At 39.0% G+C, this 15,693-nt stretch overlaps 1 protein-coding gene across 1 annotated transcript in view; it reads left to right on the top strand.

The window, feature by feature from the left end:
• LOC128507691 (neurexin-2-like) overlaps positions 1–15,356 on the top strand; it is a 93,002-nt gene extending 77,646 nt beyond the window's left edge. Inside the window, exon 13 of the mRNA XM_053478754.1 lies at positions 15,241–15,356. Coding sequence (XP_053334729.1) covers positions 15,241–15,356 — 116 coding nt within the window. The remainder of the gene's footprint in view (positions 1–15,240) is intronic.
• The last annotated feature ends 337 nt before the right edge of the window (positions 15,357–15,693 follow it).

The raw sequence follows: 15,693 nt of genomic DNA, 5'->3' as shown, positions 1-15,693 counted from the left end.
AATTTTTGGTTCTTTGGTGTAATAGCAATTCAGCACTGCTAAAGTATGCATATTTAAAGCACGATTGATTTCAAAGATGTTGAGCCTAAGCTAATGCATGGCATCGTCTAAGCTGTGGTATGAAGGCGCTTAACAAAACGATTGCAGTATCATTTGGCTTGCAACTGTTTCAAAACATTTGACCCAAATACATATCAATATAATCAGAAGAAGCAGGCAATAATTACAATTCACAGCTCAGTTACAGCTAGTTTGCATATCAGTCTGACATAAAATTGCATCTTTGCAGTCATACAGGTTGACATGTCATGCTAAATAATAATTACTTTTGATAATATATATACAGTATAAAAAACTTAATGTGAGAAAATGCCTGGGTGGGGAAAAAATGAAATGATTATAAATAAAGTGTGTAGGACAGAACTGTGTAATTTCTGCTACAAAGAGCAGTACAAAGTGTCGTATACTATACGTTAGTAACTTCTGAGTTTTGACAACCAGAAGAGAGGACTTTTGGCATTCTCTTGTGCCATAAATTACAGACCCAGCAGATGCACATTACTGTCCGCTTACAACAACAGCAAGAAGCAGAATGAAACAGTGACGGGCGAATGAATGATCCTCGTCCTGCTGCTCTTTCTTTTCCTCATAATAGAAGCCTGATAATTACACACAGAGATTTCAAAACATCTGAGAGGCTACAACAGCCAGTTACTTTGCTTGTCTGCTTTTCAGTAGCGAGACTGGCATTTTTTCAATATGTAGTAGCAGTGAAGGTCAACCAGATAAAGAGACCTTTTAGATGTGTCTGACTGTGATGTGGCAGAGATTGGCGGTATCTTGTTTCAGCAGCCAAATGAACATGGATTATGTTTGTTCTATAAAATTTAAGGTGTCAGAAGAAAAAGATGGACCGCCTTCAGATCCTTTACCAGGAGTCATGATCCATATAGCAGTAGTCAAACCTGTCAATATACAATTATTGTTGTCACAATACTAAAATGTCCCTTTTGATACTGATATTGTAATGAATTCTGATATTTTAGACACCTTCTCTTTAAAGCATAAAATAAAATAATGGTGGAACACTCATAGCTACTATATGGACAAAAGTATTTGGCCAGACCTGCAATGAGATTGTATTTAAATACACATACTTCAATATAGAGTTGTTCCCCCTTTTGCAGCTATAACAGCTTTCACTCTTCTTGGAAGGCTGTCCACATGATTTTGATTTTGTCTCGCAATATCAGTTCCAGTTCATCCCAAAGACTTCTCAGTGGGGTTGAGGTCACAGGGCTCTGTGTTAGGGCCAGTCAAGTTCTTGCAATCTGAACTCATTAAACCATGTCTTTATAGTCCTCGCTTTGTGCACTGAGACATACAGTAGTCATGCTGGAGAAGAAAATTGGCCTTCCCTAAGTTGTTGCCACAAAGTTGAAATCATAGCATTGTCCAAGATGTCTTGGTCTGCTGAAGCATTAATGAAATGCTTTTGCCCTTCCCCTGAGATAAGGGCCTTGGCTGAAACAACTGAATTCTATAATTAACAGATTTGGCTAAATCCTTATGACTATATACGGTGGTTCCTCTTAGTATATGAGTGTCCTGAGATCCAAACCAGGATACAGTATGTGGTAAAGAGAATGAATAAGAGAAAGTGAAAATGTGTTATATCTTTAGGACGGAAACTGTTGTTTCAATAAATTGGTATCAGAAATATGGACTTTATTACCAATCTTTAATACCTAGTTACTTTTCACGCACACTGTAGATAAACACCCCTGTGCTGTTATGCTCTATTATCGTTAGTTGGAATAACTTTTGTATAATAAGGAATAAAATATGATATGCAGTCAGACTGTACCTCAAACTCCTCAAACTGTCCTTTGCTTGTGATGTGTGTAGCGTACATATGATAGTCAAATTCAGATTATTCAAAATAGAATTGGTCTAATGTCGTGACCAACCAGAAGCATTAATGAACATCTACAGTACGTACTGTACGTGACTAACAGAACATGGTACTGACTGTGCAAATACAGTAATAGCTTAACCAGAAACAGAGCAGCAGTGACAGTTCTGCGTTTAGTTAATGACCTGGACTTAATTACTTTATTAGCTATAACAATAGTCTCTTTCAGTCAGGGTCATTGAACCATGAGAAGAGGAACAGGTCGCACTGTGCTTGTGATATGGTGCAGATCATAATGACGTAAAGACTGGCACCAGGCGTTCGGTACTGCCCTGCAATACTCTTTCATCAGTTCCCTTCTCTCTCTCTGTCTTTCCTCCTCTCCCTCTGTTTCTCTATCTGTCTCACGGGTTCCCCGCCAGCCTGCTTCCATATGTGTTCAGTGCCGGCACGTTGGATAAATCAACTTCCAGACCCACGGAACACATTGTGTGAGCTGGCACTAACCTTTTTAATAGAGTCTCCCACCCCTGCTGCTCAAGAGACATTTATACAATTTGGAGTTATTAGAGTGCTGTGCAGGGTGCTGCTGGAGAATTATGTGCGTTTGTTTGTTTTTTTTGTTTTTGGGGGTTATTTTTCGGTAAAGATTTTTTTTCATTCGCCATCACGAGTGTATCACTCCGAAACTTGCTGAAGGGAACGTCCTTTTTTACTAGCCGAGTAAATTCATACGTCGTTCCGTTCTCACGTGCACGTTAATTGCGTCTCATTTTTCATTTCTCTGCTCGGAGTGTTTATTTTCTCATTATCTAGCCGCTTTTGTGATTTATCGAGCCACGTTAATCAAAAGCGGAGAAATTCATTTCAGATTTCAAACGGTCTACGTGTAACACGGTAAATCCCTTTCTTCTGAGGCTGAGTTGTGTAGACATAATGAAGTGTTGTGCAATTACACTTTTTTTTTTAAGTTTTGAGGAGATCATTTCGCTCTTGTTTATCCTTCTTTCAATGAAGTGCTAGTGATAAAAAGGACTTGTTTTTCCCTCTTTTTCTCTCTCTCTCTCTCTCTCTCTTTGTCAGTGCACAGTAAGTTCATTTGATGAGTGTAACTCACTAAGGACTCAATTATTCCATCCATACAAACACATCGGCGTCTCCGTAATGTGTGTCAACACTCATTCTTTGCTCTCAGGCTGTTAAGTGTTTGAGTGTGTATTTTTTTGTTTGTTTGTTTGTTTGTTTGTCTGTTTTTTTTGTCTCACGCTGTTGATTGCGGTATAAAATGGCGTCCCCGGTGGCGGCCTCCTCTTCTGCTGATGTCATCGAGCACCTCTGCGCCGGCACCGTGTCGCTTCCTCTTACAAAGGTTTAATGATGTGACTGACAAACAGGCACGCACACACATCTATCTTTTAACAACCCGCTCCCCGAGAGTCGCGCCGACATGACTGCAGCGATTTGTCGACTCCAGATTAGCACTTAGAAAATGTGACAACGGTGTGGCGAAGGCAGGAGCTGTGTCAGGAGGTTAGACTTGTTTCACACTCGCTGTGTAAAGGTTGTTTAATACAGGCTGTGTCACTAACAGAAGGAAAAATATGTAGTATGCAAAAAACTTCCCAACAAGCTGCAACCCAGGTAAATGATCTTCTGACACAATGAGTCATCAAATCGAACCCGGTTTGTTTCCTGCCTTTTTAACATGTTGGAACAGTTTGGAGGAGCACAAGAATAATTATAATAGAACAATAACGTGCTTTTGTTCTGCCTGCTATTTGGCTTTTTTTTTTTTTTTGTAAAAAAAAAAAAAAAAAAAAATCTCTTCTCAAGGCCCCTTTTGTGCTGACATAGTGAAACACACACACACACACACACACATTTTCACGACAGTAATATACCTAGCTACTACATTAGATTGTATCTACAATCTACAATTCTTCCTCTTCTTCTTCTTAATAATAATAATATTAATAATAATAATAATAATAATAATAATAATAATGGGAGCTTGACTAAATATTTCTTTACATGTACAGTATGAGAAAACAGCATTTAAACCTGCGTAAGCTGTTAATGTGGGACCAGCTTATTACAAATGATACAGTATATTCGCTGTCTCTATATACTATAGTCTCTAATAGTGTTTTTATAATATTTTTATTTCTTTTTTCTTCTTTGTTTGCCTACAAAGCTACAACTGTACTATTTTTTACTATACTTTTACTTGTACAGGCACAAAAAGTGCAACTTTAGTAGTATAACAGTGGTACCTGTATATTGAAAGTGTATTGAAAACTAGCTGGAGTGCCCATCGTATTATTAATTCAGGTCGTCTGCCCGTCTTTCTGTATGGCAACAGATAAGAAATCGAAAAATTTGATCGGATAAAGATGAAATTTCGTCTTAAAATGCAAATGAAAAAATATTTAGTTTAGTTTTTCTGATTAATATGTATTGGTGCAGGTGTGTGTTTACGTTGAGCAAGTAGCTTATTAGTAGCTTATTTTACAGTAGATTATTAAATCCTGCACTTAACTTACTTACTTTCGGTGCGGCTTAAACATTAGATGTGATATTTTGTGTGCAAAAGTTTTGTACTGCCAGTTTTGCCTGATGTTGTGACAAAATCTGGGTGGACAGACATATATACAGACAGAGATACAGACACACCGACATTTCTCTGAAACTGGTTTCTGGTCCTCCAATGTATGAAATGTAAAGATATTATTTGATAAAGCGAGTATATATATATAATATCTTTATTTTTATAGTCTGAAGTAGTATCTGGCAACACAACAAGAGGTGATGTACATGTATATCGTAGTACTAAAATAAGGTCAAAAAAGAAGTTTCCTGATTTCAATCAGTCTTAAATAGAGCTTTTTACTCCAGAGTCAAGGGTTTGAGTTCTGGCTTGGGGTCAGTGTGTCTGGGTTGTCCATGTTCTCTCTGTGCTTCCTCTCACAGGAAACACACACACAGTCCAAAGACATGTATAGTAGGTTAATTGGTGTCTTCAAATGGCCTTTAGTGTATGTGTGTGTGTGTGTGTGTGTGTGTGTGTGTGTGTCCTGGGATTAGCTCCAGGTCTCCTGTGACCCTGTACAGGACACTAGATAGTATTAAGAATTAGTGAGAGCATGCTTTTGAGTTGATATGTAATTAAATAACTCCAATATGTTTGGTTATTCCGATCTGCTCTGCTATAAAGTGAAGTGCATGGATAATCTGACAAAGCATGCTTTTGATATACTCTCCCTTTTTGTTTCACTTATGAATTTGTTCATTAAAATGTCAGTCAGAGATCATCACTGTCACATTAAATCTGGCTCCAAAAGAAAAAAAACTCATAAAAAAAGATGAATTAGCTGACTTCAAAGAGAAGGCACTATTAATTAATAAATTATAGATTAACATTGATACTGTTAACAAGTGCCTGTGTTAAAGAGTTTAACTGCCTCCACCTTGTGTGTGTGTACGTTCTGAGTAGAGCTTCCAAAGTCTCTAGTTATATCTGAGGTCTGAACACCGCTGTGCACTAGACACTTTAACTCAACTCTCAATATGCCCTTTGGTTTCTAAACGAAAGCAGACGAGCCTCATCCTGCTTCACAGCTTTCTTTTTCTTTTTTTTTGCCCTTATGTCAAGACTACGGCTGTGAGTTGGTTTTTTACTTCTTGGATGAGTGGATAAGATGAACTGTTATTTCTTCAGCTGGTTTTACATCATGTGAGCGAGTGAGTGCAGTTTCTCTTGCTTGCCTTGACTTGTCAGGATTAAAACAAGAGCAGTGTACGTTGATGTTGTTGTTTTGTGGCATTTGGCAAAACTGCAGCATGACATTTTAAAAGTCACCACAAAAAAAGTAGTTTTTTTTTTGTTGGGACTTTGGACAGCATTTCACCCTAAATAATATGCATTTTCTGCAATCTGTCAAAGAAATAAACTGCATATGTAGTGGAATTTAAAGGCCTTAACTCTGGAGACTAAATTCAGAGCTAAAGTACACAATACGCTGCTGATTTGTTTGTGCCGAGTTGGTTGCTTCATAACGTTATGCTAATAGCATTTTAGTTTTTTACATAAATCTACAGTTCTCAGCTTCTGCCCTGATTTTCGTCCTCAGTTTTAGCGTGTTGATGAGACGTAGACAGTTTCTCATTTCTCCTTGCTGCATTCCTCTCTTTTTGGTCCTACCCTCACCTCCTGATCTACACGCACTTTCTTCACCTGGAGACGCTCGATTCTTGTGAAGTGTGTCTTTTATTACCATGAAACAAGTGCAGTTTGAGTGAAAGCGCTCACAACAGCAATAAAGCACTTTCTCATTCGACGCCTTTCCCCGTGCCTGTTATCTTTCCTCTTTGACGGAGACCAGGAGAGTCATAAAAGCCTCGTCTCCCACCATCAGCTAACTTTCCATTAAATGTCACTATCATTATTATCGACCGATCAGAGCTCGCAGAACCTGCTGGCAAACACCCAGGTGTAAAGGGTAAGGTTTTTCACAAGGTTTTTGAATACATAACCCCCCTCCTTGCATCCTGACTGAGTGATGAAAGCCTTGACATAGAAGGATGTCAACTTATTGCCAACGCCAGTATTTGCGTCATGCAGTTTTTCAGGGGCGTTTTCAGATCGGTCCAGCAGATTACTGTAATAAGTAGTGGATTTCTCTTTACACTGACAAATTGTTCATACAGAAAAATTCTTATGATACAGTTGCATATCATGCATATGATAAAGACACAAGTGCAGAAATGTGGGCTGCATGGCTATGCGTTTTTATATTATATTATGACCAAAAAAGTAAAAAAGTAGTCAACTAGTCATATATTTTTGTAAGCTGTTTTAGAAGATTGCTATTTTTTGGCTGTTTTATTCGTGCAATAAAGAATGCACTTCACTTAGCAGTCATACAGTATGTAGACTACACTTTAAATTACCCACTTCAGTGTTTTTAAGGATGCGCAGGTCGCGACAAAAATCAATAACAACGACGTCTATAGCAGCGTGCAGAAGGTTTTTCTGCCATGTTCATCTCCAGCCTCGGTAGTATCCGAAAACGAGTTTAGATGAGGCTCTAAACTAACTAAACGAGATTGGGTAATGATGAGCTACCTGCAGCTCTGAAGGCTTACAACGGAATTTACTCTGACACAGTACAAGGATTTTATTTAAATTTTATTTAGCTTTCGATGACATTACAACAAAAATATCTGTGGGAGGAATTCCTTGCAGAACAGGCATGAACGGGATTAAAAACTCTAAGTGGTCTCGGACACCTTTACCTCATGCAGCGTGATACCAAAGTGCAGTAAATTAAAAGAAAAAGACTTAGCATAGTCTTGTGAAGACATAAATTCATTTCGTCTTCCACATTACTGTTTTTTCAAGCCCCCATGACGTGTCTACAATGGCTGTTATTATAATGGTCAACGGCTCGAGCTAGTGTGAGCGTACCTAATAATTGCCTATTGTGTAACCAACTTTCCCATCTGTGTCAAACATTACATATCATTTGCAATGTAGAACAATTCATCTGTGTGCATACATACGGCAGCGTATTGTTGCGGGAATTACGTACTGTATAACCAACCCAGACAGCAGAACAAATACATTCCAAATCTGGTTGCTGCACGAATAATATGTTGTTGTTTTTTTTCCCTCCGCACAAAAGGATTTGCATGCAATGCTGACAAACATCGCATCTAATGAGAGACGAATAAACACACCTTAAAAACAACCCCCGTATACAAACAAGGTTGTATTGTCTCGAGTCACTTTGTCTCGAGTCACCAGTGGCCGAGCGCAAGTACGATTCATATGAGGTAAATCAAAATTTGAGTCATCATGGAAATAATATATATACTGTATGTAAAAATGATTAAACCCTCCAGATTTTCTTTTGTGAATCCTAATGCAAATTTATGCACTGTTGCATAATTCAGAATGAAGAAACTACAGCTCAGATGTTTTCACTGAGGTCCCATATGAATTCACTATGGAAGTGCTAAAGGGTAAGGGAAAAAAACTGAGTTCATGAGACGAATTACAATATTATTCAGCGTCGTGCACTTCAACCAAAAACAAAACTTCCGAGCATTAAATTTTACGATCACGGTTCTCATCAGGGTTGCCAGGTCTGTGAAAAAGAAGAAGAAAAAAACAGTCCAAAAACCAGTACAGACTTTTCTATAATCAGCTCATGATTAATGAAATCATACACTTTCTTTAAATAGTTATTTAAAATTTCTAATTTACTTACTTATTATTACATGTATATTTATTTATTATTACATAATTTACAAGGGGATTCTATAGAACCAAACTGGGCATTTTGTTTGTGCAGAATTACAGAACTGAGTTATGGGAATAACTTTCTTTATTTCTCTATATAATCCTTTGCTACACTAATTTACTTATCCCAGCACCTCACTATTGCTTGGATACCATCAAGGTAGAAAGATTTTTAGATTTCGCAGTATGCCACAGCCATGATTGGACTGCCTGGCTTCACATCAGAAACGCAGGCCTCCCAGGAACTCCTCAAACATGAGGAAATGGCTCATCACCATACTGTGCTTCAGGTCTTCAGTAAATGTCGGTTTCATGCCTTCATTTACGAGAAATTTCATCATAGGTCCTGGTTTGACCTAAATGCACCTTACATATTATCATTAAATTAAGAAGTAAGCATAAGTAAATTTACAGTACGTCCTGACACCAAACTACAAGCAATATGCTGCTCATAGCATTGATTGCACAAGGTATTATAAACATTGCTTTCAGATTCTGCTCCATATTGACAAGACTGCATCGTGTAATTGGGACAGATTTGTCAGCTGCACGTTCATGCTACAGGTCTGCCGTTCTGCCGCATCTCTTACCAACATGAAGCCATCCTACCATCCAGCTCTGTTGGAGACTACGAAGAACATTAAACACATGCTCTTGGAAGCACTTTGAGATGCCTTGGCACGTCATCATGCTGAATGTAGCCATTATAAGATGGAACAGTTGTGGTCATACAAGGGTGCACATGGTCAGCAACAATACTCTGTTGGATTCAAACAATGTTCATTAGTCTGCTCAATAGGCTCAAAGTGTGGCGGGGCAAGAATCTTCACACTATTCCACTACCACAATGAACAGCCTGAGCTGTAGACATAAAGCAGGCTGGATCCATGCGTTCATACTTTTGACAAGGCAAAAGCGTGAAGAATAATTCCGTACACAAAGTTGTACCTCGATTTGCCAGATGTGCACTCTTTTTATCATTTTGCCTTGTGTAACATTCCTCATCGTGCTAGGTTATAGAGTAAACCCTGATAGGTTTCTTAATTGCTAACTACTCTGGTCCATGACTGTATCATCTGCTTTGTGACGGGATTGGGTCGTCATCCTGGTACTTTCACAATCTGGTGTCTTGTTTTCAGTGAGATGGCTTAAAATAACTTGCAGACAAATTCTGAAAGCTGAAAGCTGTGTTTTGTAAACTTCAATTCATAATGTGCAAATCCATGAATGATGATCTCACCCGAGGTGGCTCAGAGCAGCCGTTCCTGTGAACATTCAGCAAGTGGAACACTGGATCTTAGAAATTTGACTAATAACTTGACGCCAACCTCACGGAGAAGACTGAGATCTGTGTTCCTGGGAGGCCAGCATTTCAAACATAAAGCAGGAAGTCCAATAATAACCCTGGTGGACTGGAGAAGGGGATTATCCTAACTGTGTTCTGTCATTCTGCACAATCAAAAGTCTCGGTTTAACTTTACAATTTATTACTTTCTCCACTGGATATCAGTCAGCAAGAGGACAAATATTGTCCAATTTTCTACCACACTTAATAAGTAGAAGTTTTATTATATTATAGTATGTGTAATGGCCATCCCCATTAATTACTTATTAATAAATTAAAAAAGAAAAACTTACTGCAGTGCAAAATCAAGTTATCATAAACATCTAAGGACATTTATGTCTGACACTGATTATTAATCCCAACTCTTGTTCTTACTGTATATTACAAAAATGCCATTTTATCAAAAGAGACAAAAAAATTATATAGTTAAAAAAAAACATTTCATTATGAGCTGATGGAAAAACTAGACTAGAACTGAGCCTGATGTTGGGCAATTCATCTCAGTGTTCGAGGTGCTTCTTTTCTTCACCACGATTGTACAGAGTGATTATTTCAGTTTCTGTAGACTTCTTATCAGCTTGAACCAGTCTGGCCATTTTTATTTGACTCTTCTCAGCAACGAAGCCCTTTAGAACTGCAGAACCGAAGTAGCGTGCTCCTGTTGCCATCGTTGTTGTTGTTCCCACCACTAATTTAGTAAATTCTACAAAATTACCACTTTCTGAAAAGCTCCAATCAAACCATGCTGTGGTCAAAGTCATCAACATTTTTTTCCCACATTGTGCTATCTACTATGAACAGTTTGACCTGATGTGCATGATTTTATGCATTGTGCTGTTGCCACATCATCAGCTTTAGTGGATTATTTCCAAGAATAAGCAGGGCTTCGAGTGTGAGGTTACATACTGTATAGTTTTACAGAAGAAAAGTTTGTCCGGAACACCCGGAATGTATGTTTCTCTAGATACTTGATTTTTTTTTTCTAACCACAATAGTTTAATATATTCCATTTCATCCCATTACGTTCATTTGTGTGTTGTTGTGCATGATAAAAAGCCACCTGTATTTATTTAGGAGTGTATATTAAAGAGTTTTGCTTAAGGTGCCGAGGGAGAACCGTAGAGTTTAATTACAGTGCCTTTGCTTTGACTACTGGCCTTGAGCAAGGCGTTTAATTCTGGTGTTGCACGGCAATAATGTCACTGCTGTTCTTGTTTATTCTTGCATGCCTGTAAATAAGAATAAGCACTTAAATAAAAAAAATAACAAATAAATAAATAAATGGAATAGTCGGACGACGTCGACTGTGGGAATAGAATTGTTTCATTTCCTTTTCGAAGGTGATGAAGGAGTGCACTTTTTTCTTTTTTTTTGCATTAATTTGTCTTTCTTCTTCTATGCTCTGCAGACAATAGAATCATGTAAAACATGAGTATTGCATTTTTCCCACTTCACACCTGAGCAGGTCTATTGCTGACATTAAATGGATTTCGATCCGCTACTGTAGGATCTGTGTGGGGTCTCCGGTTCCATCGTGTGCTCCCTTTTGCTCCCCCCTTAAATATTAACAGCTTATCTGACATCGGCTTGTAGTGGAGGTGCCGCTCTGGTTATCAGTGACCCACAGAAGCACACTGACCCTGCTGTCCTTAAAAGCAATAATCTAAATCATTGCAGCCTGCAGAATGTAACAAACGATTAATGATGCCATCACCTTGATCTCTCGCACATCGTCTTTATAGGACTCATCTGCTCACATAGAAACTTTCGCACAGTGACACAAGGGTCACCGTGGTCTTCAAGGATATCCGATAGTCTGGTAGTCTCGTAGAACCAGGTGATATGATTGTCTTTTTCAAGATTTTTAAATCTTGGTGGTGTAAACCACTCTTAAGCAGAGTGTCCCAAAAACATTTCCTTTGATGGAGGTACCAGTTTAGCCATAGCATTTAGGATTCCCGATCTCCTGCTCCAGTTATGCTAGAGACACTTCAGATAAAACAGTGTTCAGACCAAAGGCAGGAAAGCCAATTCCCTGAAGGTGAAAGGACACAGCATGTGAAAGATGTGCATTTATTTCCTTTAGCACTTATTTTTGTGCTGACTTTATCTGGGGGAACTCTGACCTGTGAATTCACAAGTCTTGATCTTCTGAGTCAACAGAACACAAGAAGGCGGCATCACGGCGTTTCAGTCTATAGTGGAAGGTGATGTATTTATTTGAACATTTCTGTGTTGACAAACCATTCAATAAGGAAAGCTCAGGGTGGTTTGTGGTCTGGGTCATCGTTCAAACTCTTCTTTCAGGATCTAAAGTTTGGAGATGGATGCCAGTGCAGAGACTAGGGCATTAAAATCATACACACACACACACACACACACACACATAAAGTATATAACCATGCAGTGGGGAAAAGGATGTTAGTATAAGGAACAAAAATAAATAATGATAAAATTGACATATTTAGGGTATACCGTAGTGTATGGTATGGAGTGTATGGAGTGTTCCAGGTTTGGAAGCTCAACTGATTCCGCTTAAATCCTGGTTAATCCATACGAATGGAGCCTGGCTGTTGGTTCCAATTGACCTATTTACCACATTTATCGCAAGCTACACCTAGCTTTGCTTTAGCTTAGCCACAATGCTAAGGTGGCTAAAGTTGATTGATATGCAAGCGGTGTAGTACTTTGCATTTGATTGCACTCACCATCCCACGTCAATTCCTACATTACTTGTGGTAAGTTAAACTACAACGATGCAAGACAGCTATCGTTTTGACACCTGAAGTGCAGCTGTCAATCAAATTGGCCACACCTACCATCCAAGTGTGCATATTTTTATCACTTAACATGAACTGATGGGTTGCATGAATTTGGACATTTTAACATTGGGTTCTATGGAGACCTGTGATGGATTGGCACCCTGTCCAGGGTGTACCCCACCTCATGCCCTAAGTCCCCTGGGATAGGCTCCTGGCCCCCAAGACCCTGTACTGTATACAGGGTAAAGTGGTTTAGACGATGAGTGAGTGAGTGGGTTACTCTATATGGGGAGAGACTCACTTTTGGAGCAAACTCCTAGTGATCATTTGGAGAAATGCATTTTCTGACATTTGGTGTTAGACAAATTTTTCAAAATAGGAGGTTGGCTCTTGTTTTTGGGTTAAGCTCATTGAATAGAATTAAATACATTACAAACGTCATTATTTTTCTAAACGTAGGTCAGAATAAACATGTTGAGTGTGTAATGCACATGAATCTGGTATAAATTTATCGACAACAACATGGTGATGTACAACAGACGCTATACAAATATGTTTCAAGACCAGTGATCAGTGTGGTTCAGATGATTGTGTACCTGCAGTGTGCAGTGGCTGATGGTTCTGTGGTCCTGTGCTCCTCCAGATACTGTAATATATTTCAGAAATTTCACTCATCGACCAGATTGTTTTCAGGTTTTGTGTTTGTTTGCTAGGATTTCCTTAGCAGCATGTTGGCGCCTCTGTAGTTGTAGCACTGGAAGTGAGGCATACTGGCAAATGGAAGATTAAATGAATACATGTTCACTACCCGCCACGTCCATTTAAATTGCCTTGGAATTTGCTTCGATCATTACAGCAAGGACCAAACACACTTTCTGTCACCATATTGCAGATTCCACAAAAATAACAGACATTTATCGTTTCCTCAAAACAGCGTACGAAGCAATAAAAAAATAAAAAGATAAAAATCAAATCCGGATTGCAGATTTTATTCTTTCTTTAACCTCGACCTCTATGTGAACAAATGTGAGTTATTCATACTATATTTTTACATTTCTGTTTTCAATAAGCTCCATTTTGATACCAAAAACGAGGGAATCCCTTTTTTTTTCATTTAGACACCAGGCTTTCCATGCTACCTCCTAAAAATAACTTTAAAACCATATTTAGTACGTGCAGGTCCCCTGTATCCCTGATACCCTGATAAAGCGGTAATGGTGTCTTAGTGAGCAAGTGCACGAGTAGTTCACTAGGTCGCTGATCAGAAGTACTGTCAGTCAAACACTGTTGGGAAATTGTGCGTGATGGTGGTTGGCTTCACAACACATGGTTGTCTGGGAGAACAAGGTGTCACCAAGGGCCAATTCTAAAACAGACAAACAATACAAAATTAATATACAAAACCTTACCTTGATAACAAATTATGGTCTAATAAATCATAATATATTTTTTCCTTTTAATATGACTTTCATCAGATATCATTGGGTAATTAAAGAGCAAGTGCTTAAAGGTGTTTAAGTGCTATTGGATCATTTTGCTGTTAAATATTATATAAGACGTTGAAAAGATTCCAACTGCGTTTCAGTGTTATTAGAGATATTAAATCTAGGTTATAACACAAATACAGTATAATGGATTTAAATAATCTAATTATTTTCAAAGGTGAAATGATTACTGGATGTGCAGACGTCTGAAAATTCTGCCTGTCTGTAGACTTTGAACATAGATAGCAAACATAGTTTTATTTTTCAAGAGCATTTAAAGTGCGTTGGTGTGCATTGCTCAGTATGGTTCGTTTTGTGCTTAAGCAGAATCAAAATCAGCTTTTAACCTTTGTGTCTAAAGAAAAACAGTCTTGTGGTCTCTGTCTGCTTAAAGCCCAATAAAAAGGCCCAGGTCTGCCTCTGTCGACCATTCGTCCTCTGCAGCTCATTCAGAACGCATCTGCACGTCTCGTCTTCAACGTTCCCAAGTTCTCTGAAACCCTGATGCTTGCCTACAGCGCCAAAAACGGCTCAGCATCGCCGTTGGCCGTTGGCTCTAGTCACACCTCGCACCACACCACATTCCCTCCGATCCTCCAGCACTGCTCGTTCGGTCCCACCATCTCTCCAAAAGGCCTAGGAAGATGTGCAGCTAGACACTTTTCTGTTCTGGTAAAAAAAAAAAAAAAAGTATCCGCACTCTGGCTGTAGAGTTTTTTTTTTATTAACTTTTGGAAAAGACAAACATCATTTTTCTGCATAAACTCTTGCTGGGGATCAAACAAGAGAAAGTCCAATAGAGTGAGGTCAGGACTATGGGGAGGATGCCTTACCGTTGGTGCTCTTGCATGAGATGTTTCGGAAGAGCCTAAACAGACAGGGGTACACCCTCAGATCCTCATTTTTGCTCGCAGGGGTACACCCTCAGATCCTTATTTTTGCTCGCACCTAATTTACAAATGAATTGATGCATTCAACATGCGCAACAGTGACCAGGGCGATGTGAACAGAAAGCGATGCGATCAATAGACTTTTATCATAACCAGAGTGCGGATCCTTTTCGACTCACCCTCATACATTTTACACATCTGCAATGAATTAAACCTTGATGCATAGGTTTGCAGCCGAACACTAAAACTTTTTGTTTTTTGTTTTTTGTGGCCACTATCAGTATCAATTTCACTCAGGTTTGGCCTCGGCAAACACACTAATAGGTGAAAAAGCACTCCAAGATAATGACTTGGGAATTCACAATGAGTAAATTGGTAGAAAATTGGCACGAAATCAAACAAAAAGAAGTAGAAAATGCACCCCATTGTTCCCTTAAGTGCCGCAGTGGGATTCATTTAGAAACTTTGTTGGAGTCAGCCCCCTCCCCAATACGCCTGCATTTAAATCCTCCCTCCCCGTTCATCCATCTTGTGTTTCAGCTGGGCTTGTGGCTCTGCAAGCAGATCAGTGGCAGCATCGCTTGTATGCCACTGCTATCTCTCTCCCGCTGCTGTCGAGAGAAGGAAGTCCGACACTTTCTCCGATCAACGTGTGACTGATTGCTGTGCATCTCTTCTTTTTCTTCCTCTATTCTATCCTTTTTTTTTTTTTTTGCTGAGATAGCATGAGCGATGTGGAGGAGTGTGTGTGTGTGTGTGTGTGTGTGCATGGGTGTTGCATTCATCTGAATAAAAGAACAGCTCATGCATTGTTTTCCTGGCTGATGTAATCGACTCTAATACATCTCCACCTGCTGGATCGTTTGTAAAGGAGATATCTAAAATATGCGTTATTAATGTTGTGCTTCGTCGTGGATACGGAATTTACCTTCAGAGGGTTGCACGAATGAAGGGGGGGGGGGTGCGACTCTGTGTAGCTCCTGGGCATGGCCT

This window comes from Clarias gariepinus, chromosome 19 (genome assembly GCF_024256425.1).
Source record: "Clarias gariepinus isolate MV-2021 ecotype Netherlands chromosome 19, CGAR_prim_01v2, whole genome shotgun sequence".
Lineage (NCBI taxonomy): Eukaryota > Metazoa > Chordata > Actinopteri > Siluriformes > Clariidae > Clarias > Clarias gariepinus.
The sequence above is the reverse complement of the archived record's forward strand: the minus strand, read 5'-3'. Positions and strand labels throughout refer to the sequence as shown.